This window comes from Rhinolophus sinicus, linkage group LG15 (genome assembly GCF_036562045.2).
Source record: "Rhinolophus sinicus isolate RSC01 linkage group LG15, ASM3656204v1, whole genome shotgun sequence".
NCBI lineage: Eukaryota > Metazoa > Chordata > Mammalia > Chiroptera > Rhinolophidae > Rhinolophus > Rhinolophus sinicus.
This window is the reverse complement of record NC_133764.1, coordinates 15,072,974-15,098,676: the sequence shown is the minus strand read 5'-3', so window position 1 is coordinate 15,098,676 and position 25,703 is coordinate 15,072,974. Positions and strand designations below refer to the sequence as shown.

Genomic DNA, 25,703 nt, shown 5'->3' with positions numbered 1-25,703 from the left:
AATTCTTTTCCTAGCCATTTAGCCCCAATACTGTTTACTGAGCAACTCATCTTTTCCCTACTGATTTAAAAAAAAGATTCATTGTAGAATTTCAAAATGTTCCTTCACAAGACACGTTATTATCAAAGACAAGCAGTTCTCCCTCTCAATTTCATATGATACTTTGTAAATTCAGAGATAGTGGAAAAGCTAAAAAGTAAACACAAAAATTCCCTATCAAGAATCTAGGCTCTTTTTTCTGTGTAAGTAAGGTCTCTCAATTTTTCTCTCCATAGGAAGAACTAAAGAATAACCCAATTCTGTTTAACTTTTTAATTTTATGCTATATTAATTTTACTCTAATGGCACAGTTTACTCTCATTTAGTCGTACCAGTTAAGAGTAACATTGGCAGAAGGAAATGACATCGGTGTGTAATATGCCCATTTGAGTTAGGGCCTTGGAAAACCCAGCAGGAATAAACCCAGTGATTGGAGAAGGCAGCGACAGGGTGACAGGAGGGCAGCTTTTTCAGCAGCACTCACCATCTTTGTTCTGAGGGCACACTAGGAAATTTTTTTTGAGCTGCGCTTGTGTGCTGCAAGCACTCTGAGTGAACAGCCCAGACAGGTTAGGTTGACTTCTACTTTTAGTGCCAGTTACAAAGGCATAATCAAATTCTGTGAATCTGGGGTTTTTTTGTTTTTGTTTTTGTTTTTGTTTTCAGTTAGGTGTATTTTTCTATCTTAACATCTTTCAACTTCATAAACATTTGTAGAAAGGATGAGGGATAAATAAATACTCTAATGGTATGGTGTTTCTTATTTTCTGCTTGAGAGACATGTTCATTTCCCCTCTTTTCCTTTTAATCTTCCTGTTTCCTTGACACACCTGCTTCTGAACTCCATTCTCATCTCTTCCTGCTGTGACAGTTCACTAGCACTTCAGGGTACCTAAGGCTCTTTCAACTCTTATTTTCCACCAACTGTCAGTTGCAAAATAAGGTTGCTTTGTTTGGGAGGCAAGGAGTACAATCCTTTCTGAATGTCTCCTTTCCTTTGAACCAAGAGCACTTCAGAGACAATTGAACTGCTTTTAGGTTTTTCTTACCACCCAGCTTTTTCTTCTAATAGATCCTGCCGTGAACACACAGCTCTGTTGATGACATCGATTTGTTGCTATGGAAATAGTGATATTGTCACAGATTCAGCCCAGTGGCTTTCCTTCAGGTTCATGCAGGAGAAATGGGCAAGCCTTTAGGGGAGAACCTCATTAAAACTGAAAGCTATCAATTATAAGCAGGTGAAAGGTAAATGGAGCCAACCTTTTATGTCATGAAAACAAAAGTGAACCCCTAGCAAATTCACCGCATGCAGTTGACTGCCCCAGCGTGAATTGTGACCCTGTCGAGTCTTTGACAGAAATCAAAAATTCATGCTTTCTCAGAGTATTTCTTCTACGTAAGTTTAACTCTTTTAACCCAAGTTATTTGTACGAAAATGGTCTTTCTCTTTGATCCTCAGGACATGGGCAGCAGCAGGTCATTCCTGCTCCAGCCTCAGCAGTCAGTCCACCAACCAGCAAGCCGCAGCAACAGAATGGGAGCCCAGGAACGGGTAAGCCCGCCGTGTGGAGACTGGTGCTGAGGACACGTGTCAGGCTTTTGAATAATGTTTTGAAATTTAGTCTGGGACTAAAGGGAGTTTTCCAAATGCCATTCATGACAGTTGCTTCTTGCAAAGAATAATTCCAATTAAATAATTCCTGCAAAGTGTGTGATTGAAAAAAAATGATTAAAGACAGTCTTTTCAAGGTACTTAATATGCCTTTTTTTGTATCAGAATGATATACTCTTCTCTGTCAGTAGTTTTTCTGGTAGTTCCTCACATCTTAGGTTTTCCACCCTCTTGACTTTGAACTTACGTACCTTTTAAATTCTAGCCTTTTAACTAGGATCCGCTTATTAAATTTGGCTTGTCTCTCTCCAAGTTTTCCATTTTTCTGGACTCTCGTGGGTATTTATCTTTGCTTGAAGACAGTGTCATTTATATTGGTCCTAGGTTTGCTTCTCAGTCTCATGGATGAGAAATACTTTCTTCTTTTAATTTTCTCTGCAGCAAGTCCTGAGAGACTGTACTGGATCATTTTGTTTTTTTTCTGGCCGTTGCTTTAGGGACCACCATTGAAAATTATGATTTGTAGAATTTGGTTGGATTTATCTTTAGAGGTCCTTTTTTCTGTCACAGCTTCACATACACCACTTCCTCTCCTCCTCTCAACTATTAGTTTCTATTTTTATTTATTTACTTCTTTTTTAGTTTCTATTTTTCAATGCTAAGATTCTAAAATAAAAAAGCAAAGTTAGGGTGTCACTAATGTTTCTGTGAAACTTTTAATACGTAAGACTTTTCCCTGTTGGTCTTCGATGCTTTTATCTACCTGGCAAAATCTATCTACCTACTTTCTATCTATCTCCCTTTATAAGCAGATCTATTCATACACGAGCCTTAAAGTACTGTTGAAGGGAGGTGGTCGAGCAGATTATCTAAAATGGTGAATAATCTAGCAGTCACTTCCTTAGGCTGAAATACAAATGGTAGTATATTATTCCTCTCCCTCCTTCCACAGATTTATTTTTTCAGTTGTCTGTCTTTGGCTTATATTAATACTTCATTTTAAAGATCAGTTAATGTTCCCTAAACACAAATCAGTTTGGTAGTGAAAGAAGGAAGACTCGGCGTGTGTTGAGAGGAAGCAACCTGATTGGGAGGTTGAAGCTTTATAGAAACAATGCACATACAGAGGAATTCTTGAACTTACAGGCTTTAATTACTTATCCTTTCCAAGTGCAAGGCAGCTCCTTAGGCTTGGATAAAAGAAGCAGAAGGAATCCTGGTGGCCAGCTACCTGTTTGTCTTGAACCAACAACTGATTCTTGCCCTTTGCTCTCAACTGAACTCAACCCCATAAACTTCATTCTGGACTTTTCAGTCCTGTAGAGCAGTTGAGGACTGAGAGTTTTCTGGGGATGTTTTGAGGTGATATATTTGTGACAGGTATTCTTCACCTCGGATGGTTCATCCACTATGTCCTTTACTTACTAGCCTTTCCTTCTGCTTTTTTTCTCATGCACCTAGTGACTTGCCATCAGTTTTACCAGTCAAGGAGATTGATTTTCTTTCTCTGACCCATTATCTTGCCCATTGCTATAAGGGAAAAGTTTAAGGAGGGTGGCCCTTTGAAAGAGCTGTGCCTGGGTTCATTACTATTATTTATTTTCTTGACCTCAGGGCTTAAGTCAGCAAATATCTAATGAACTTCTTTGTGCCCAGCATTCATCCTAGATCACTTTTCTAGCCTCCTGTTTGGGTCTCTGTTTGACCTCCATATCTCTTGACTACTAAAAAGGAAAAATTTCACCTCTCATTTTGTATGATTTCACCAGTGACGCCTCAGTACTGGAGAATTATTACAAAAACTTAACTATAAATTTTAAATAAAATTATGATTGTCCTTCTTTGCATTTGTTTTTAAAGGTTCCACTGTATCTAAGGATTATGGTGCTGCAAAGATATTTGGAAAAGCTGGAGGAACCAGCCTGGTGAACAGTTCTGGGGGAACACAAGCCAAAGTGGTACCCATTTCTAGCCTCACCCCTTACCAATCCAAGTGAGTTATTCCATAGAATAAGTTTAGAACATACTTACAAAATGTGTAAAAGGTTATTATGGGCTCTTGACTTACTTATGTGTGCACTGTTAACCACACATAAAATAGGTTTCCTCTTTTTATTTTCCTGGAAGGGGAGGAGGGTACAAATTGTGGCAGACTTGAACTTTCTCATCAGAAAAGAATGGCAGAAAAGAGTAATCTGCCATAGCATGTGGAATTTCATTTATTTTGAAATTTAAAATATTTAATGCTTAATCAGTTGGTAGCCTTATGAGTAAAACTAAATATTCTACTTCAGAAGGCATTTGTTTTATCTTCTCATCATATAAATAGGCAACTTTTAGTCTAAAAAAAGTTACTCTGATTTAGTTGACTTAAAGAATCTGTACTGTTTGTAGTAACCACATGAACATACCCTGAATAGATATTTCTTTTATATGACTTTTTTCTGTTAAAAGTTAATTTTAGCAGTTGCAAATTAGTACGTTCTCTTTTCAGAATTCTTTCAGATATGTTTTTATTTATCCTTTAGTTCTTTACAATGTAGGGAAGATATGTTCCCCTGTGAAATTGTAAGTAAGGTAACTGATGTACCCAACTCCTGCCTTCAGGAATGGAAGTTGGAAGTTGTCCTCATTTTTCAGTGTCTTCTGTCTGAGGTCATACTGCTTTAGTGTATTTTTCTTTGGGGGCTTACCAATACCATGTTTCATAACCTTGTATTTCTATTCAGTGTGTATTAGAAATGAGACGGAAATTTGACACCAGTTATATCAGTTCCCATAATGAAAATAGTGGCAAAATATAATTGCTGGTGTTACTGCATTTTCTAGCTTCGAACCTGTCATTAAGGGGATATTGTTGCCTTGGTGATGCTTTTTGGAGAAGGGAGAGAGTTTATAAATTTACTTATTTGACAGGAGAATGAGTTAGTGTTAAATTACGTTGTATGTTTTACAATTTGGTTCTTCCATAAACTGTCAAACCTGTATGTCATCTTGGGGGTTTAATTAGGTGGATTAAAATATAGCTTACCTTGTAGAAAAATGGAGTGTGCAGAAGATAAAGAAGGCTATAGGAAGATGTTATGGAACCTTTCCAATCTTTCCCAAGACTCTGAACACTAATATAATCCATTTGGTTCTTAGGTGGACTATTTGTGCTCGTGTTACCAACAAAAGTCAGATCCGTACCTGGAGCAATTCCCGAGGGGAAGGGAAGCTTTTCTCTATAGAACTAGTGGATGAAAGTGTGAGTATTTGTCAAGTGGGGAAATAGGAGTAGTCAGCGCTGAGAAACAGGAGGCACTGTGCAGGCCAGTGAGGTGAAAGACAATAGCAGGCCAGCAAGAAACATGGCTGTTGCTGTTGTTTTCCCTCTGTGGCAGTCTTTTTTTGGGTTAAAGGTCATAAATAAAATCTTTGACCTTAAACGAAAGCATTTGCGACAGTGGACATTAGTTTTCTAAATGTGTAAGTAGCCTCACGGGCAGGAGAAACCAGAGGTGCTCTGTCTGCGTTGCTGCTGGGCAGAGTTGAAGCCGTAGGAGGTGATGTCTGCTTATGAGCGAAGTGGAGCTCTGAGCCCCAGTGGGAGGCACGAGGCAGCTCCCTGGATGAGTGAATGGTTTTGTGGGAGATGAATTCTGACTATGCAGACGCTCTACGTGCTTGGCGTAAACAACACCAAACCATGATGAGGAGACAAAAAAATCCAAGTTGTGGCATCTCCACAGTCCTGTTAGCTGTTTCTCTTCTGCCCAGTAGTTTTGTTTATATAATCCCTAATATGTACTTCAAGCATTCTTTTCAAACTGCCACATATTTCCTATTTGTTCGAAGCTCTAAGAGGGCAGACAAAAATAGGTTGGTTTTTTGGAAGGTGGAACAATACCCCAAATGTATTGACTGGGTAATGCTTGAATCCCTATCAGAACCTAATTTTTTTTTTTTTACCAGATTATTGTCCTATTCTGTCAGTTGGCTAAAATTTCAGCCATTTACTAAAGTTTCTTACCCATCTGTAGCATTTTGACTGACGAGAAGTAAAAGTGAAAATCAAATCATAAGCAACTTGAAAACATGACTTGTTATAACATTTTTGGCAATGACTCATGAATATGAAGTAATTCTTTGCTTAGTGCAAATGTGAGGGAAGCTGGTGAATCATTATGATTTTAGCACACTTCCCCGTGGGCTTTAGTCGTGTCACTCAGTGTTCAAAGTAGTTTTATTTTTGTTGTCAGAATATTAAACTCACTTTTGGGTTTGTTGGTTTCTTTTTTTCCCGGGTTTCTACCTTGAGATTGATAAAGCATGATAGCAGCATCAGTTAATTAAACTTAGGTTGTTTCATAGGATTAATAATTTGACTATGTAACTATAAAACATGTTTCTGGGGTGTCTGTACTCTTACTGATCTCATTTTTGCTTGTGCTACTGCTTTAAAGAGGTCATTTGACACTTAAAAAAAAAAGTGACCTGGGGCGGCCGGTTAGCTCAGTTGGTTAGAGCGCGGTGCTCTTAACAACAAGGTTGCCTGATTCAATTCCCACATGGGCCACTGTGAGCTGCGCCCTCCACAACCAGATTGAAATAACTACTTGACTTGGAGCTGATGGGTCCTGGAAAAACGCACTTAAAATAAATAAAAGTGAAAAGAAAAAAGAAAGTGTCCTGTTTTTCACTGGCAAAACTTGAACACAATTGTAACCTGCTCTTGCATGCTTCCACAGGGTGAAATCAGAGCTACTGCTTTCAATGAGCAAGTGGACAAGTTCTTTCCTCTTATTGATGTGAATAAGGTATGGAAGTGTCGAGTCTAGAACTGAAACGGGTGAGCAGTAGGGTGAGTGAGGCTGAGGGGACTCCCGACCGTTGGCGAGCTGTGTAGTGGTACAGGGTTTTCATGTCCACTTTGATGGACTATCCCATGTTCCCTGGCTTGGCCTCTTTTGCAGGTCTATTACTTCTCTAAAGGCACTCTGAAGATTGCAAACAAACAATACACAGCTGTTAAAAACGACTATGAGATGACCTTCAATAATGAGACTTCCGTCATGCCCTGTGAAGATGATCATCATTTACCTACAGTTAAGTTTGATTTCACAGGGATTGACGACCTTGAGAGCAAACCTAAGGACTCCCTTGTAGGTAAGTCTGCCTCTGAGAGCAAGGGGAGGGGTGACGATCGGTGTTGTCTATAACACACGGGGGAGGTGTGAGACTTACCCGTGTGCTGGTTGTGCTGTAATGGGAACCTTGACCATCTCTTGCTGAAACATTGTGCCTGTGTTTTAGACATAATTGGGGTCTGCAAGAGCTATGAAGAAGCCACGAAAATCACAGTGAAGTCTAACAACAGAGAAGTTTCTAAGAGAAATATCTATTTGATGGACATGTCAGGGAAAGTGGTGTCTGCTACTCTGTGGGGAGAAGATGTAAGTACGTGGACTGAGCAGCCAGAGCATGTGCAGAAACGTGGTGACTTGTCCTGGGAGTTGTGGAACTTGGCCCACGTCGACCCATCCTAATGAAGGATTGCGCTGTCAGGGGAATATTTGAAATCCTTTTTTTATTTACTTCTGTGAGATGTGTTATGACTTAAGTGTTACATAGCGAAAAGCTGTTTCTCCTAACTCTACATTAGTTTTGATGTATCTCTCAGCAGATTCTTGCGTGTGAGGTTATCTTGTATAGATTCCATGTACCATTTATTGCATTCACTCTGCTATTGACCGTTTCCCTAGTTTTTGGTAAAAATGTTCTGTGTGTTCTTCCTGCCAGTGACACTTGTTTGTATTTGGTATTTTTGTTGTTATGCAGGCTGATAAATTTGATGGTTCTAGACAACCCGTGATGGCTATCAAAGGAGCCCGAGTTTCTGATTTTGGTGGACGGAGCCTCTCTGTGCTGGCTTCTAGCACAGTCATGGTGAATCCTGACATGCCAGAGGCCTATAAGCTTCGCGGATGGTAGGTGTTATGGGGCTAAACAAAGGGGCTATTTAAGCCTGGGCTTTGAGAAGAGATGGTTCTTTTGGTTGTTACAATCAGTATGTGAGCTGTCTGCCGAGCAGAGGGCTTTGTACTAAATGGAGCAGTTCCCCTATTTCTCAGCGGCATTATGCCTTCTGAGAGGATCCCGTTAAAGCCCTTAAACTGACAAACCTGTAATCCCATGACAAACCTGGAGAGTTGGAGGAGGAGGCAATTAGAATGGAAGTGCTGCATGCTGACCTCAATCCTGCCAAAGCAGGGTGAGGCCAGGCTTTAGCAGCTGTTTGCTAAAGGCATCTCTCTTTCCGAGGTGTAAAGCTGTGGGTTACTGTGGTGTGGGGGGAGAAAGCTTTCTTGTTCAGTCCAGTCTTTGGTGCTGATCCCACCTTCTAGCGCTTATTCACGGGACTCTGACAAAGTGCGGTGAGAACAATGGGCTTTTGTTGGCATTTTATTGCTATTCCCAAAGCACTCGAGCTTAGGAGAGCCTGTTAAAATCTCCTCCTATATCTATCTTTTTAGGGTGTTAAAACTCTGCCTCAAAAGAGCACTTCAAACTGAAACGTGGTATGCAAGAATTGATGTGATCAGGGAAAACACGTTAGCTTGAGCTTAAATAATTTGTATAGCTGTGGTCATGGGGGTGGGGGTCGGTTTCCATCTATGTCTTAGGGTTTAAATGACTAAAGAGTTAGCTCATATTATATACTCCCCACTTTTGTTTCGAGTCTAATGTGAACCAGTACTACTAGTATTTGAATAGTTTCATGAAACATCTACTGGAGTGTTCATGTCACTTAAACCAGCCTTATGAGTGTGGTCCACATGTATCTGTATTTAACATTTTGTAGCTGGCATTGTTTTATAAGGCAGGGGGCCCGTGAGCAGTCCAACCAGAAATAACCATAGCTTTGGGTCTTTATTGCTTGGTTTTCTTTCAGGCTCTGGAGCTTGACCTCAGGTTGATTGCATGCCCACATTAAGGTCTTCATATTTCACTTGTCAGTAATCGTGATCCCGGTCAGCATAAAAAAGACATGGCTGTCTCTAAAATACAGTAACCGGGCATTGATCAAAGAGAGGTGCAGTGCACACACCCCACCTAGGCCAGGATTGGAGATGTTTAGATCTTGGATATAACAATGGGGAGTTTTTATTGTAGGAAGGGCTGCCTCTCTCCTTGCTCTGTTGACTCCTGATGAGCTGTTGTTGGTGGCAAATGTCTCCTTGGAGTTTTTGAAACCGTAAACTTGTGTAGCAAGTAGTGGCGAAACAGATTTATGGACCTTGCTGTGCCTCTGTGACGGATTTAGCCGCTTGCCTGACAGAATGAGAAGGCAATTGTCTGCAGCTTAGGGCAGCGTCCATTCCATTAGATGGTTTCTTTTTAAGGAGCCTGTTCTGTGTGTGGTTACCTTTTAGTTATCCTCCTTTTGGATGACATTGGCATGTTTTTCATGTCAGACTCACTGTGCCCTGCCACAAATATGTTTCTGAGCCACTTTCTCCCTGGTCCCCCCCTTTCCTTCATATTGGCGGATATGTGATAGAAGTATAATCAATTTTAATAACAATTTAGTACAAATTAAATTTAGTATTGGCATAAAATACAAAGAAGGTAAATCTACACGAAAATCTCACTAAAAAGGTAACTGTACCAAAAAAATCTTACTAAAAAGGTAAATCTACAAGAAAATGGATAATACCTTCTAATAAATTACTTTGGGTTTTATTAGCTTTTGGGCTTTAAAAGATCTCTCACCATGGGAACATTTTTTTTTTTTGCCCCTCTGTTATAATATGTCGAATGTCACCTCCTATACTGATACATTTCAGTGATGATAAAAATGCAGCTGCTTATGGAGTATGAGCATCAGTAGCCCAAAGAACTAGACCAGAGCTCTACATTACTCCTCTACTGTTGTTGACTGTGTAGGTTACTGTTTTTAGGCCTAGGGGCCTGAGACCCTTGGGTCAGTGTTGGTATGCAAGGCTAATTTCAGAAAAGGTTCTGTGGTACTGTCTTTCTTGACCACTGGGGGGCATCAAAGCAATTGAGATAAAAAGGGGTTATTGAGTTTCTTCGGTAGGGTTAAGGTACAGTGAAGACACTAACTGCAGCCCACGTGACCTATGTTAGTTGGGTGAGGGTGCATAGCCTGCCTGTATCTGGTCTAAAGAAGTAAGTAGCATATTCAATAAGTATATAAAGTGCCCGTCATTCTTCCTTTATTTCTCAGGTTTGACTCAGAAGGACAAAACTTAGATGCTGTTTCCATCTCAGATCTGAAGAGTGGAGGACTGGCAGGGGGCAACACCAACTGGAAAACTTTATATGAGGTTAAATCAGAGAACCTGGGCCAAGGTGACAAGGTAGCCTACATTCCTAACGTTCTTCACAGACATGTAAAGTGTGCAAAAGGATGCATTTTCAAACTTGATTTCTGGTACAAGCTGTCAGGCATTAATTCAAAGCTGTGATTCTTAACTGGGGCTCTGACCGGAGCATGGCGTGCTGGGTGGGAATTACTACCAGGATGAGGAGTCGTGTTTCCTAATAGGAGTATGTTGTGTCCCTCAGGTACGTGGAGGCAGAAAAATGTTAAGAACTCTGACTTAGAGAGTTGTTTAGTTCTTAAAGGGATCGTAACAAAGTGGTCCTAACCCAGCTGTGTATGAGAATATAAACTGCCTTCGGGTCTATATTTCTTTTCTGTGATTGTTCCTACAGATTGAAATGCCCCATACCAAGAAGACAGTGCTTTTTGAGGATATATATATATATATATATATATCTCACACCAAGCATTAAGCAGGCTCAGTGTCAGACATCAGGCAGTTCACATGTACTTTCGCCAGCGGTAGAATATTAACCCCTCCTGGGCTGAGAGTTGCCAGTGTTCTCTGACAAGAATTGGCTCTGGCATTTGACTTCCGTTGCAGCTTCCCTTTCAATGTTTGTATTTAATGACCCTCCCGTCTTGATCTGAACCTGTATTCTGTCAGCAGTTTAATATTTAAATTATTTATTTCTCTTTTATGTTTCCCCAAAACAGCAATTCCTGTTTTATTATTTTCATATTATATAATATGGTTTTTATTCCTTACTGTCTCATTTTGCTGTACTCCCTCATCCATCATTGTCATCAGCTGCAACTTATAATGCTGTTATACAGCTCCTTGGGAGCTACGCGTTGGACAGATGTGTGTTGTCCTGTCATAGGAACAACCAGTCTTCAGGTTCTCTTGTCACCCAGCGTCTCTCTTAGATCTAAAGGTAGACAGTATGGAATAAGGAATCAGGCCTAGAGGGTACCTATTTGCACCCAAACTTGCAAGTCATGCTTTGCATCTGAACCTTACCTGGAAATACAGAGAAACTCTTTGGGCATTCTCCTGGGAGACTTATTTTCTGTAGAGCCCTCTGGATTGAGGAGTCATCCAAGCTCTTCACACATCCCCACGGTTATTTTGCCTCTTTTGGTCTGAAACATCGGGAAGCCCTAGAAGTAACCTGAATTCAGGGTATACCAAGAGGGAACTGTTCACCCCGAAAAAGTATCCACCCCATACGCTTTCTAGGAGAATTAAAGCAAAACAAAGAGCAGTAACAAAGCCCCAGCACTTGCCTTTAGTCTTTGTTGCATTTACTTACCAGTGATTTCTCCACTCTGAATGCCCTCAGTCAGTTATTTTTGCATCCTGCTGAATTCAATGACTTAAACCAGGACTTGACAAAGCAGCCCACAGGCCAGATCCAGCCTGCTGCCTGTTGTGAATAACGTTTTGTTGGAACAGAGCCACTTGTTGTTATTTACGTATTATCTGGGTGCTTTGTCCCAAGCAGCAGAGTAGCTCCAACAGAGACTGTGACCGAATGGCTTGTAATGCCTGAAGTATTTACTGTTTGGCTTTTTACAGAAAAAGTCTGCTGACCCCTGGCCTAGATAAAGATAAACACTGCTATTGCTTTTAATGTAGGAGGATGGTTGAACATAGCTGCATTCAATTTTACTGCATTGCTCTGTATTTCCTACATCTATTACCTTCGGAGGGTCAGAGGAACAGAAGGAACGAGTCTTTATCACTTGAAGTCTTTCTCTTTCATATACTCTTTCTCAGCTTTAATTCATTTAGTCGAATTTAGAATTAACTCTAAAGGAATAAGACACTTTAGAACTTGGTTTATTACCTTAATGGGTTTTGTGATTAGCACGAGTGATTTCTAAAACTATAGAGTGACTTACTGTGGTCAGGATACATCAACACTCACCAGTTCTACGTAAGGGCACGCTTGGGGCTGCCTCTCAGTCCATCAGTCCAGTCCTGACGCAGGCCTGGTGCTCAGTGTCTCCTGTCGCTCTTTTCTCCTGAAGGCGGACTATTTCAGCTCTGTGGCCACAGTGGTGTTTCTTCGCAAAGAGAACTGTATGTATCAGGCCTGCCCGACTCAGGACTGCAATAAGAAAGTGATTGATCAACAGAATGGATTGTACCGCTGTGAGAAGTGTGACCGTGAATTTCCCAGTTTCAAGTACCGCATGATCCTGTCAGTAAGTAGAATGGGTAGATGTGAACCGCTGTGGTGTTTGAGTCCCTGCCGAGGGCCGGGCACTGCGTAGAAAAGATTGCTCGTGATAGGAAGCCAAGCCACCGATGAGTAAGTGCTAAAGAGCTCATTATTGTTCCATAAATACGAAAGCAAGGGGCCTTCCAATTGAATAAGCAGTCTGGTTGCTCCTTCTAAAGGCTTTTTTTCATACCAGAAAGTTGCATTTAGATACCCAGCTGATTTCAGTCTGCTGTGCATGTAGTACAGTTACAGCATTGGTGGCACTTGCCTGGTAACAGTTATGAAGATAAATTAATTTGAAATGGCATTTCTGGAGAGCAGTAATTACACAGTTGATGCCTATATGTAGTTATTTTTCTTGTGGCTAATCTGTTCCCCTAGCCTCAATAGAGCTGACTTCAGAGGAATGTGACTGCATGCTGATGTGGGATTGTGGCTGTTTTGCATTTGTAAGACTTGCTTCTTTAAAGGCTTTGAAAACCTTTAAGATAAAGGGTGTACATTTTTTAAAAAGTTACCACATTAAATGATAATAAAGGTACAAGAAAACAGGCACTCTCATATTTTTCTAGATGGTGATTTGGCGGTAATATATCAGGAGCCTTAACAATATTTATATTTTCTGACACAGTGAACACTTGGAGGGCATTTCTTGGAAAGAAGTAATCAGAGATGTTACGTCTCTATGAAGGTGTCTATTACCCTGCTATTTATTTTGAAAACTTGGATAAAACTTAAATGTGCTTAATATTCTACTGGTTAATTCCTTTACTGAATATCTGTAGGATGGAATACCATGAAGGCATTAGAATTTGCTGTTTAATAGTTTCCACAGTTAAAATATTTGAAAACCATTGTTAATGCAGATGACTAAATGACACAAATAAATGTTCAGGCTTTATTAATTGAAAATAGCAAATTTAAAATGGTATGTTTTATATAGTCTGGAGGTGTATATACAGACAAAAAACCAAGTAGGGGGATGAATACCAGACTGTTGGTAATGGTTATTGCTGGTTGATTTATCTTCTATATATTTTTCTGCATTTTCTATTTATTTTCCTGCAGTGAATACTCCTATAATAGGAAAAACTTTTTTAATCTCTTCAGATAAAAAAAGTTAAGGATTCCACCTACCCTTCTACATTCTAATTGCCCCTTAAAATGTTAGTTCAGCAGGAAAGTTATATATTTAAGCTTCTTATTTTCTGTAAACTATAAACTTCATGAACTGAAATGAAGAACGTTGTTTCAGATAGTTGACTGCATCAACCTTACTGTTAAACTTCTAAGTGGAATCTCCGGCACACTGATTTCATGTGACACCCGTGTGTCTGCCGTTGCTGTTCTTGACCTGGAAAGGGGGTTCCCTTTGCCTCTAGGAGGATAACATGGGGTGAACTATAGGTGTGAGCCCTAGTATGCAATATGTTCCCTTACATTTGTGAGTGTTTTAACTTCTCTCATCCCCTTATTTTTCATCATAACTTTGTATATTAAAGCCCCATGGATATGCAAAGTGAACATCAAACCATCAAAATGATACCTTTTTTAAAAAAACCTCTTATTTCTATTAAACCTTTTACTTTTACTTTTTAGTAACTGAATTCTTTGTGATCCGCTTTCTTCCTTGACTCACCTGTTTAATTGTACACTATGGTCCAGTTGGAGACAGTTGATTGCTCATTTCTGTGCTAGGTAAATTTGGTGGCCAGCTGAAAGCCCTTAGCTCAGGCTTTTAAATCGTCTGCGATGCTCAGCAGTGACTGAGAACCATCCCATGGAGCTCCTCTTAGTGACTGAAGGACGCACAAGTTAAAATGCAGAGAACCTGCCCTGACTCATTGAAGGCTGGTTCCAACCGTTAGTCAAAAGGCCGTTGGATAGAAACTGAGTCTGGTATGCCTGGATCCTGTATCTGAAGAAAAGTTTAGTTGGGCTATATCTCCATGGAGATCTGAATTCACATCGTGTTCCTGCTGTGATCCAGACTTACCTTTTAAACTTTTTTTCTATGATACTTTTCACGTTCTTTGGAAAGAATATATATGGTGGTAATAGTTTTTTCCCTGGCGTTTATTTTAATGAGTGGAAAAAGTTAATCACCCCATTTCCTGAGTGTATCATCCTTTTATTATTTCTTTGCTGAAATAATACAGAGTTGTGTGTTTTAGGTAAACATTGCCGATTTTCAAGAGAATCAGTGGGTCACTTGTTTCCAGGAATCTGCGGAGGCTATCCTTGGACAAAGCGCCGCTTACCTTGGGGAGTTAAAAGAGAAGGTCGGTATTATTACTGTAATCGTTCTTGTGCTGTAACACTGCTCTTTAATATTTTTTGGTTTGTTTCTTTTGGGTGTTGTATATGTAGTTTCTCAGTCTGATGATTATTTCAGGTGCTCATCTGATTTTGTCTGACTTTGTCTATCTTACGCTAACAATGAAGTAAGTAATGTAGATAAAAGTGCCTTAGAAACAGCACGGTTTCTCCTATTACTGTGAGCGCACCAAAGTTGGTGTGCCTGTGATGACTGATATGGAAGGTATCTTCTGAAATAATCTGAAGTATAAGTGTGCCTTTTAAACATAATAAACACATTCCCGGAAAATTGAGCCAAATCCTGATTTAAATTCACATATAAGGTACTTGCTATTTCAGGTGGTCAGATGCAATTCTAATGAAGTAACTTTCACAAATTAACTTTATCCATTTCATTTTTATAAATTTGTATTTTTACATTTTAGGTTTATTTAATGCCAGGAATAAATGACTACTTATGCTAAATTTAGGGAAGATAGTTGCTCAAAATGTGTATAGAAGCTGGATTTTCTGGCCACACTATCTTTAGTTGACATCTATCTAAAGATTATTTTCCCCCCATTTCCTCCAAACTGTTTAGAATACTTATGAAAGTATAAGAGGGGATTTGACATTTGTTTCGGCTTGTTTTTCTTACTCTTTTCTGTCTGCAATTCTGTCCCTCTGTCCCCATTTCTTTTTTAAGTTGTCTGTGAGATCTCGAAATAATCCTAACAAGTCCTTTTATAGAAATAACTGGAATTGACTTTAAAGTACGATGGTATATTTTGTCTGTTTTGCCTGGTCCTCTATTTTCATATCAGATTTTAAGGCTTGAGTCAGCCTTTTCAGGTGTTTTTTTTTTAATGTTTTTTTTTTATGACTTTATTACATGTGACTGTTTTTACTGCTGGTGAATGAGGACATACAGAAATTCTTCCCTCAGGAACCATGATATTCTTGGAGTATGCGCTCCATGCTTTCCCTAATCTTGGAAGAATAATGGCAGCTGATACAATTTTCTGAAGGTTTAACACATTGTTTTATTTACATATCTGAAAGCCCAGAGGACTTGTTTTGTGTGTGTAAAGTAACCTTTACACAGAATTTTATGTAACAGCCATTTTCATGTTCCATGTGGCTTGCAAAGATAACACTTAGCTGATATGAATTATATAAAGTTACTATAAATTCATTTTTTGCATATTTATATAAAACGCTTTCTCTAATCCCGTTCTATTTACCAGGCTTTGTTTTAACAAAGAAGTTTAATCAAGTAGTGTTTGAGGGGTGAGGGAAAGAGGAAGAGGACTGGTTTTTTAACTTGCCCTAACCTTGTCCACTTTACCTGTCGTCTTCAGCTGCTCACCAAATTAGTAGCTGTAAATAGTGAGACTGAAATCATGTGTATAGCAACGTGAACTGTTTTTTGAGTGATTTTATAATTCTTAATTTACAGTGAAGATGCTGGGTCTCAGATCTGTTTCATCTCAAACTTTTGAAGTTTAGAAATGTGTTTCCTGGAAGTGTTTCAAATTTTTTATTGTGGTAAAATATTCATAACAAAATTTATTTTAACCATTTTTAAGTGTAAGTTCAGTGACATTAATACATTCACATTGTTGTACAACCATCACCACCATCCATCTCCAGAACTTTTTCATCTCTCCAAATTGAAACTCTATACCCATTAAACACTAATGCCCTTTTCCCACCACCCCCATCCCTGTCAACCACCATTTTACTTTATGTCTCTATAAATTTGACTGCTCTGGCTGGAGTATTTTAATTTTTAATAAAATTCTACTTAAACAGTTTTATGTAATGAAATATCACCTGTAGTCATTCCTGAGTATTTCAAACCACTGGGGTGATAATTTTCTCAGAAATATTTTTTTTTCCAAAGTCTTTTTTAAAGTCTAATAGATATTTTGAAATGGTTCAGTAGTATTCAAGCCTAAAGTTTTGTATTTCTTTTTGCAGAATGAGCAAGCATTTGAGGAAATTTTCCAGAATGCCAACTTTCGATCTTTCGTATTCAGGATCAGGGTCAAACTAGAGACCTACAACGTAAGTAAGGTCACCCGGGCTGCAGAAGGGTTAGCAGTGGGAAACTGCAGTGTGCCACCCACAACAAATGACAATAGTAGCTGTCAGTTTATTGCTTACAGACCCAATGCTAAGCACCCTGCATGTATTACTGAATCTTCCCATCACTGAGATACCATTATTATCCTCGTTTTCAGATGAGGAAATGGACTTAGAGGTTAAGTGTCTTGTCCATGGTCGGGCATCTCGGGGGAGGGAAAAATGCTGCATAGCTTTTCAGTTCGTGTACCGACAGAGACTGATAATGTGTCTGATGGACTCACGTGTTCCACGAGGTTTGGGTTCTAAAGTCAGAATATGAAACAAAGACCACATGGAGTTAAAATTACCTTGAATTAAATTGCCTACAACATCGTTTAATTGTGTAGTCATTATAAAACAGTATTTATTGAGCACTTACTAATCTGCCAGATACCGTTCTGCACCCTTTACTTTTCATAAATCATCTCACTTGATCCTGACAGAAATCCTATATGTAGGAACTAATGTTATCCCAATTTCACCAAGGCAAAATGTCGCCATCCAGAGAATAAGTAACTTGCCTAAAGCCATATGCTAGCAAGTGGCAGAGCTAAGATTCCAACCCAGGCAGTCCAAGTTCAGAGCTTTGCTTAACCATGCTTAGAAATATGACTGTGTTGAGTAATTACTATGCATGCTCAAGTGTGTGAGCCCCGGAGCTAGACTCTGCAGCCTTTCTGGGCATCACCCCATTCTGCCTCCGAAGGTACTATTCAGTCTTAATGAATGAGTGAGGAGGGAGAATTCTGAGAACATCTCTACTTGTTTCAGCGTTAACTCATTCTGTTTTATTATTAGACCTTAATCTTCATACCTGGTGATAGATGTGTTTGTTTTTATAAAGCATTAAGTGAATAGGGTGGAGTCAGGGGTTTATAGGTCCATTCAGTGCCCTGGTGGTATGGACAGGAAAGGACATGGTATGGCAGAGAGGTCGCCTCTTGCGGAGCTGAGATGGGACCCAAACCAGGTCTTTCTCCTCTGCCACAGCGGCTTTTTCTTTCACACCACACCCAGCTTTCAAAACTAGCTGTGTGGCTTTAGGCAAGTCCCTTATCTTCTCTGGGTTCCTATTTGTCCCTCTGTAAAGAGAATAAATTGAACTTTATAAGCCCTTGGAGGTCACTCCCCCATTTGGGTTCTAGGTTTCTGTGTATTTGGGAGCATGAGAAAAGGATGCAAGGGGCCTGTGTTGCAGGAGGCTTCTGTCCACTGTCCCAGTGCCAGAAAGTCTGGACTTGGCTCTCACTTGTAATTGTTTCTTTATTAGAATTTCTGAACTCTGGATCCAGCATGTGTTTGTGTTTTCTCCTGCTGGGATCATTGAAGCAATGGGAGGTTGTCACCACTGCTTCATGCATAGGTTTTCACAAAACTGCTTTTCTTTTCTCAAAGGATGAGTCTCGAATTAAGGCCACTGTGATGGACGTGAAGCCTGTGAACTACAGAGAATATGGCAAAAGGCTGATCATGAGCATCAGGAGAAATGCAGTAATGTGAGAAGAGCAGTGGTGATTGGGCAGATGTTTGCAAATAAAGAACTGAAATGAAACTGATTTCTTCTCACCCCCTGTGTGACAATTTCACATTAGCTACACGGTGCCTAGTGCCGCTTTATGGTGGACTAAGCAATTTCCTCTCTTATGTGCATCTTGGAACCCATTGGTAAGCGAAGGAGAGTATACTCAGATGGCTGTGGTATAAACCGTCAGACCGAAGGGCTTAGCCAGCAGGTAGTGTAGTGCCAGTCATTCCCTCTGTCCTCAGGCTTTTGTCAGTTTTATTAAGATGTCATTATCTTCAAGCAGGAATTATGTCACAAGTAATTGACCCTAAGTCTGCAGACAGTAAAATAAATTATGTAACTAGGGTTTCTGCTTCTCCAGTGGTGACACCTTCACAACTTGGGTTCCTTCTCAGGAGAGAGAGCTGAGAAGTGGTTGTGTGGAACCTGGTATTTTAGTAAGCAAGTCTTCCTAGAGTTCAAAGGCTCTCTTTCCAGAGGTGCCACATAGTTGTTCATGCTTGGAATGGCAATAGGGGAGAATGATTAATCAAAGACATATCTTTTATATCTGAAGACTATCCTTCCTTCAGGGTTTAATAGACCAAGTCAGATGGGTCTGATATTAATCAAAATTGTCTCTTCTGAGGAAGGCTGATAAGCATTGACTTGCTGTCCCCTAGGGACTTCCAGGCAACTACAAAGTATTGCTTTAGTTTTCACTTCAATTAATGTTGCATTTGGTTGGTGAATGTATACTTACTCTACCTGTACATATTCCTTGCATTTGTGATGCATTTCCTGATTCAAGTTGTTAAGTAGGAGGGATTTTGAAGGAAGAAGCCTTTTGTTTCCCTTGCTTTGTCTTAATAAACAGTTTATCCTTTGCTTGTGGATCCTACTTTCTTTGAATGCAGAGGGTTCTTGTAACTGGAAAGCAATTAATTAGCCTTCATAATAAATATTCACTTGGGGGAGATGTTAACTCATTACAAACTCGGAGATTAGTCCAAGGCATGGAGATCATTCTTCCTAATATTTGCAACCCTGAAATGCATCTTTAAAAGAATGAAAACACTAAAAACAAAAAGCCGCTGTGCCCAAGAATGCTGATGATCTGGCACATTGGGATTTTATTGATGTTTACACAGCAGTCTCACACCAACCAGGCTTTGAAATGTGTACAGACAGTGAGCGGGTAAGAAAACAGTAATTATACTACTGGGCTTTTCAGTCAGCAAGAGCATGCTTGCTCTGAGTGTTCCTAATCATATTCATTATCTATCCGGTTGCTGCAACCCACCGCTTGGCATTTGCTGCACATCTCCAAGTGCCCAGGTAGCGTTGTAGGCAGCCGCCAGCGGTAGGACCTGGGTTTTGATTTGCGGAAGTGCGGCATGTGGAAGCCCCCTGTGGAGCTGTAGAGTCACGATCTGTCCGTTTCATCCTGAGCCGCCCTCTTTTGGGAGGAACCAGCCGGCTCTAGGCAGGATGGCTCCCACTGCTCGGAAGAGACATAGAGGATCTTTTTCTCAGGCCCACTAATTGGACACGTTCTAATCCCAGAAGATGGTCAATGGGCTGCCCTTGATTTTCTAGCTAAGGCCTCACCGATTTTTTGTGGAAGTTCTTTTCTGTCTGACCTTGCTTATACTTGTAAAGCACTGACTAGGAAATTACAGTCTTCAGACACTGCTCTGGATTGACAAATGGTGGGTTGGAAGTGGTCATCTAGCTTCCAGTCCAGTAACCAGTCTTCTATATCTACCACTCCCAGCGGCCCCTCTCTCCCCACACGTCTGTCTGTGTCACCCCACGAGGAAAACTGACTAGCAGTGTTACTGTGACACGCTCGTCTCAAGGGACTGTACCAGTCACCGTAAGTTCTCGACGACCATGTGCTGGAACCAGCACAACCACATGGATGTGATTAGAAATCCACGAGGGAGCAGGAAGGGATGTTCTGATAGAGGACGGCTCCCTCGAGGGAGGGTGCTTAGCAGATTTCCCTACTAAAAATTGGATCGCCAGTAGAGGAGCCTCAGAAATTGGCTCCACTGTTATGCTTTGAAGAGATTTAGGTCCCCGAGGATTGCCTAAATAGATTCTGGCCCATAGTTCTTAGAATTCTCTTGGATATAGTATAGCGTACCTCAAAAAGGCTGTTCATGTTGTCCTATTTCTCATCTTTCACTTAGGGATCAATGTTTATTTTGTGTCCTCCATGACATCAGCGTTAAGCAATTAGGAAAAAATCTAATCATGTCGCCTTTATTTTAAATGGTTCTTGGATTCCCTCCAGTCTCATTGTGAAGGAGGCAAGAAAAAAAAGGGGGGATAATAATCTGATTTCTGTCCATACTTTGGGTGTTCTATGCTTTCCGTTAAAGCCTTGCGAATCTCGAGGGTGCTGTTCTGACTTTTTTGAACTGCGGGGTCAAAACTTTCCCCCTCCCCCATTTTCCCTCCCCCCAAGTGGCCTGTCTTCAAAAAGGATAAATAATATTGATCGTGGTATTTAATACACTAATGAAACCCATGGTTATTGACTACATAATTAATATACTGTCTAAAAGTGAACTTTGGCAGCCCAGTACATAAAGGTTTATATTGACTTGTGTTTCTTTGCCGTTACGCCTTCCAAGGTTTTATTTATAGAAAACGAAACAGGGTATTCGGTCTCCTTCTCTTCACTTGTTAGAAGGCCACTACTCCCCCGGTAAATTGATTGTTTCCTTATCTCAAAGAGAGGATTTCTTCCCTACCCTCACCCCTACCACCATCTTTTTATGTGGTTTGTTAGTTCTTAGATTTATAGTCCACTCTGTTGGTAGAGTTCTGGCTGTATAAACACTTTTACTGAGTGAGTATATTTTATTATTAAGCTGATGTTAAGTATTATTAATGTCTGTAAAAAAAAAAAAGGAAAGGAATGGGGACTCTTTGGATCATTGATTATTTCTTATATGAGTAATCCATGTCCCTTGTAGAAAAGTAACCTGCAGATAAGAAAACAAATGACCCCTGTCCCACCAGTCAGCAAGACCCACTTGTGTAGCTGACTACTTTTTTCTATGCATGTAACTATAGTTTCAATAAAAAATGGAATTACACTATGTATACTTTTCTGCTAGCGTGGACATCTTTTCTATTTCAATAAAAATAGATCTGCCTAATTTTAATTGGTATTTGGCTATATGGATGTGTAAATGTATTGACTTTTGCTGGATGCTTATACTTTCTAATTGTTATCCTAAGCTCAGCTTTTGATGGGGCCAAGCGTGCATTCTTTGTGGCACTGTGAAAATGTATGCCCTTTTTTCTTGTTCTCTTAGATTCTCTGATAGCTTTCCTTTGCTTTAGTTTAGTGATGACCCCTGTAATCCTGTACACCATCAAGGGCTCGCAGGTAATTTGAGCAGGCCCTAGAATCCTCTGGAGCAAAAGCAGGTTGGCTAATGTGAGGAGGAGATGGGAAAAGAAGGCTTTGGAGCCATAAGTGGTTCATCCCACCTACCACATATGAAGAGGCCTGAACACTCTTGTTTTCTGCTAGTGTGGCAGAAATGGCTTCTTGAGAACACGTTTGATTTGCTTTAGAAGTCAACCTGATTATCTAAGTGTATTAATGATTATTAAACCTTTTAATTAAATTTGGTAGTGGTTTGTTAAGTCGTTGAGAAAAGTATATAGCACTTGTCTTTTTTATTAGTTTCAGGTGTGTAGCATTTGTCTTCATTGATGACCTGTTCTACCCTCTTTCTAGGTGATTTTTAAATCACGATACCTTGTCCCCAAGAACTGGTCTGTTTGGAGCAAGGCTCGGAGCTAAGTAGTAAAATCACAAGTCAAATTAAAATTTAGAAATGAAAAGATCACCGGAGGCTGGAATCATCAGGAAACATTTCACAAAGAGTTGGGTGATTTAACATTTTCGTTGCGACATTCGTCGATAGTCGAATGGTATTTCCATGATGCTGACAGCGGCGTTCGACTTTACCCCACGAGCTCAGTGTTCCAGAAGGGCAGTTTAGGAAAGCAGATGTACATTTTTCTATATTTGTGTGTTTTTCAAGAATGAATAAGTAGGACATTTTTATACTTTAAGCATTTATTTTAATAAAATATAGCACCTTCACTGTATTTACTTAAAAATGTAATTACTGTAATTATTTTCTGTGGATTTTTGACACCTTTTGGAGAACAAACTTGAAATCAGTTAACGCAGTGAAAAGGTTAAGACACACAAATTGTAGCCTTTACGTAGATCAAGGGGTGCCTGATCTAAATGGGAGAATGTGAAACACCTGATAACCTATGGTTACCACTGAGGGGTGAAGCTGTGTAGACACCATGGAAGTGAGGTAGACGGTACCAAAGGAAACTGGGTTCCTGGTGTGAATGTTTGACCATGGATGGCATACGAGGGCTTACTTGTATTCTCTATTGCCAGACCCCCTAACTCTTGCATTGGGTTTGTCCTAAGAGTCTGTGACTTGCCAATGACTTGCAGGTATACTTGAGACTTTGAACCAACCATCTGGCCATTTTTACAGCCTTCCTACAGCTTTGCCAGGCTCTTAAATAAATGGCTGTCACCTTGCATCCCCTACTTAGCTATTGATAAATCTCAAAATGCATAACTTTCAAGAAAATATTTTTTTCAGCCTTCAATATAGACCATGTGAAAAACAATCCCACCTGCCTTGTGAGAAATATTTATACCCAATGCAAAAGGAATCATGTAAACTTTTAATAATTGTGAGCCATCCTTATAAAATCACCCCTGCTCCCTAGTGTATTACCCAGTTGGTAATTGGAAGATTGTGCTGTCATTAAAAGTGACAGCTTCCTCAGATAACACTCTTGGTGCTTGTAAAATGTAGATAACTCAGCCTATATTTAACGTGTGTGGTGCAGCTTCCTTTCAATAGTTAGGTAACCTAGGGGCTGGTGCCTGGTAAGGGGGGGGCGGGGGCTCACTGCAGGGAGCAGCAACTTTGAGCTCATGAATGCCCTCCCTGAAATGGAGTCAGAACAACCTAGACTTTTAAAAAATAAGCCCCAATTTGACTCTCATCTCTCCTCTCACAGTTGACACTGCTGTTCATGTTGAAGTTTATTTATATCTTCAGTCAGCCATGGTGCAGAGGTCATTTCTATTGGCCTAAAATTTTAGAGGCTTCTGTGTTTGCCTAGGAAAGCTGATCTCCCCAGCACCCCGCTTGGAATGCAAAGCTCGTCTCATGTAGAAGCTTTTCTGCCTCCACAGCACCCCTATTCCCACCTCCACCACCAATTTCTTCCTCCACTATTTATTTAAAATTCGAATGGCTCTAGAAGGTGCATCTCTGTAAATGAGCTCTCCTCCTCTAATGGGTTCTCTCCAGGCAGCAAACCTTCCATAAAGGAGCCACTAATTAAGCAGAAAACGGTTTGTCTTGCTTAGCCACGTTCCATGAATCTAGCAGTCAATTTAGAAGATGGCAACATCCTTTATAGCTATGATTTTAATATTCTTTTGTCTTTCAGCCAGCGGGTAGGGTGTGTGTGTGTGTGTGTGTGTGTGTGTGTGTGTGTGTGTGTGTATTCCTGTTCCTGTCTTCCTCTCTATCTTTAAGAGGAAGATGCGTTTCCGTGGACTTTTATTTTTACGAAAACCCTTATTAAAGTACTCGAAGGATCAAACCCACGCCGAGCCTTCCTGGTTGGAGAGTGATGCTGTGGGAAACCGTGTGGATTTGCAGTAGAGGCACGCACCGGCGTTCAGGGAAGGTACCTGTCAGTCAGACGAGCCTCGTGTGGTGAGAGGCCTGGATGGCCTCCTCTGGTCTGAGGGAGAATTGAAGGTGTTAGCAGGCTTGCCCAGGCGACATCACTGCCGGGTGGGTATGCATGCCACCGCTGCATACCGCACATGCCCCCTCACAGAACCTTTAGCTCCTGGAGCCAAGGCTCATTTTGTGTGTGTTATTAAAGTGCGGGCGGTTAGGAAAAGCAGAGCCCTCTTAATTAGAGAGCAACATTCTTGCATGGTAGTCATGTTCCGTTCGTGGCATAATTGTCACAGCAAATTACCAGTTAGGTTAAATATTGAGCTGGGAGTCCTCGGAGCTCCACCCCGCCCTCCCCACCCGCTCCTACCCTCACCATCACCTGCTATCCTGCACTTCTAACTTGATCTTCTGCCAAGTGGTAGCTTTTAAGTGAGGCTTAGAGAAGATACACTTTTCAGCAGGAGCAATAAATCTGGCTTTGGGCAAGTTATAGGATGCCAGGAACATCTGAACGAGGGGTGCAATTTTTGCTGGGTGTGTGTGTGGGGGGTGCGTGCTGGGTCATGTACAGATCTTACTCTAGCTATAAAACTACTAGTCGGTCAGTGTCTAACGTGGGTGTCTCTAATGTGAAAACCCTATTTGAGATGCCACAAGAAATGCAAAGGAAATAAAAGACTTAGTTCCTTCTCTAAATTTTAATCCAAGAGGGCGAGACCCTCAAGACGCAAGAACGCTTCATAAACAAAGCGATACGGAGCAGATGGAGTGTGTGGTGTGGGAAAGGAGTTTGGTGGAGATGAGGGTGGAGAATCTGGTGGACGCAGCCACAAAACTTGTGAGCTGTAAAGATGATAGAAATGGATCAGCAGGGAGAACAGGGAAGTCCATTTCAAGCTGAAGGGATGGCACACCTCTAGGCAGGGGAATGGGAGAAAGTAAACGGTGCAGGTGATACCAAGGGAATTGGCCTGGTTCAAGTGCAGATTTTTGTGGAGAAATAATAAATGAGGTTGCTAAACATCAGGAGAGCGGCCTGGATCTTGATTTTCTTGGGGCTTACTACTTAAACCCTTAGGAATGCAGGTCCCAGCGAGAGTCCTTTGTCTTTCATTGACCTTTCTGTTGCTCCTAGAGCTGGTATTCTGGCCAGTCAGGTACCTGGGCAGATTGTTCCAGTGCAGCCTGCTCTGCTTAGCCAACTAAATAGCTGAGGAAATCCTGCAGGGAATGTTATTGGAGTGTTGTACACTCAATTCCTCACAAGCTTCATGCTGGGCTGCTCATTTTCGTTGGACAAAGATAGACTGGCTCCCTCTCTTGTTGATGGAATGAAAATTCTCTCTTGCATTATGGCTCCTGTGATAACTTTGGTGGCGGTGGTGTGGGGATAATGAAGTGTCTCTTAATGGCTCTAGTTAAACCCAGTAATATCACTCTATCAACCTTCAGCGGGCTGTGGGAATCTAACCCAGTTTCGTATTCCTAAACGTCTAAAACCTGCCCCTGGCATCTTCAAGGAGCTAATAAGGAGCCAGCCGTCACTCCTCTGTTTCCTGGAGCATATTTATAAGCCAGTGCTAATTTCTTGACTCCAGAATTATGTCTCTTCCAATTCCAGCTCCCCAGCCTGAGGTCAATGTCCTTGGATAAACTTGGGAAGTCGAAGTTATTTCGGCCACAGCATCACTGTTCTCTGTCTCTTAGCTATTGGCGTGCTGGTTTAGTACCCCCAAAGGAAGAGAACTCATTATATTCTGGAAAGTGGGGAAAT

At 40.7% G+C, this 25,703-nt stretch overlaps 1 protein-coding gene across 2 annotated transcripts in view; it reads left to right on the top strand.

Moving 5' to 3' along the window:
* RPA1 (replication protein A1) overlaps nt 1-19,040 on the top strand; it is a 45,580-nt gene extending 26,540 nt beyond the window's left edge. For both annotated transcript variants that reach the window (XM_019755527.2, XM_074319587.1), the window contains 12 exons: nt 1,502-1,594; nt 3,515-3,647; nt 4,799-4,901; nt 6,385-6,453; nt 6,610-6,802; nt 6,950-7,089; nt 7,475-7,623; nt 9,888-10,020; nt 12,024-12,200; nt 14,395-14,502; nt 16,502-16,588; nt 18,044-19,040. In XM_019755527.2, the coding sequence (XP_019611086.2) occupies nt 1,502-1,594; nt 3,515-3,647; nt 4,799-4,901; nt 6,385-6,453; nt 6,610-6,802; nt 6,950-7,089; nt 7,475-7,623; nt 9,888-10,020; nt 12,024-12,200; nt 14,395-14,502; nt 16,502-16,588; nt 18,044-18,148 (1,490 nt within the window). In that variant the 3' untranslated portion in view covers nt 18,149-19,040. The remainder of the gene's footprint in view (nt 1-1,501; nt 1,595-3,514; nt 3,648-4,798; nt 4,902-6,384; nt 6,454-6,609; nt 6,803-6,949; nt 7,090-7,474; nt 7,624-9,887; nt 10,021-12,023; nt 12,201-14,394; nt 14,503-16,501; nt 16,589-18,043) is intronic.
* Nucleotides 19,041-25,703: the final 6,663 nt, after the last annotated feature.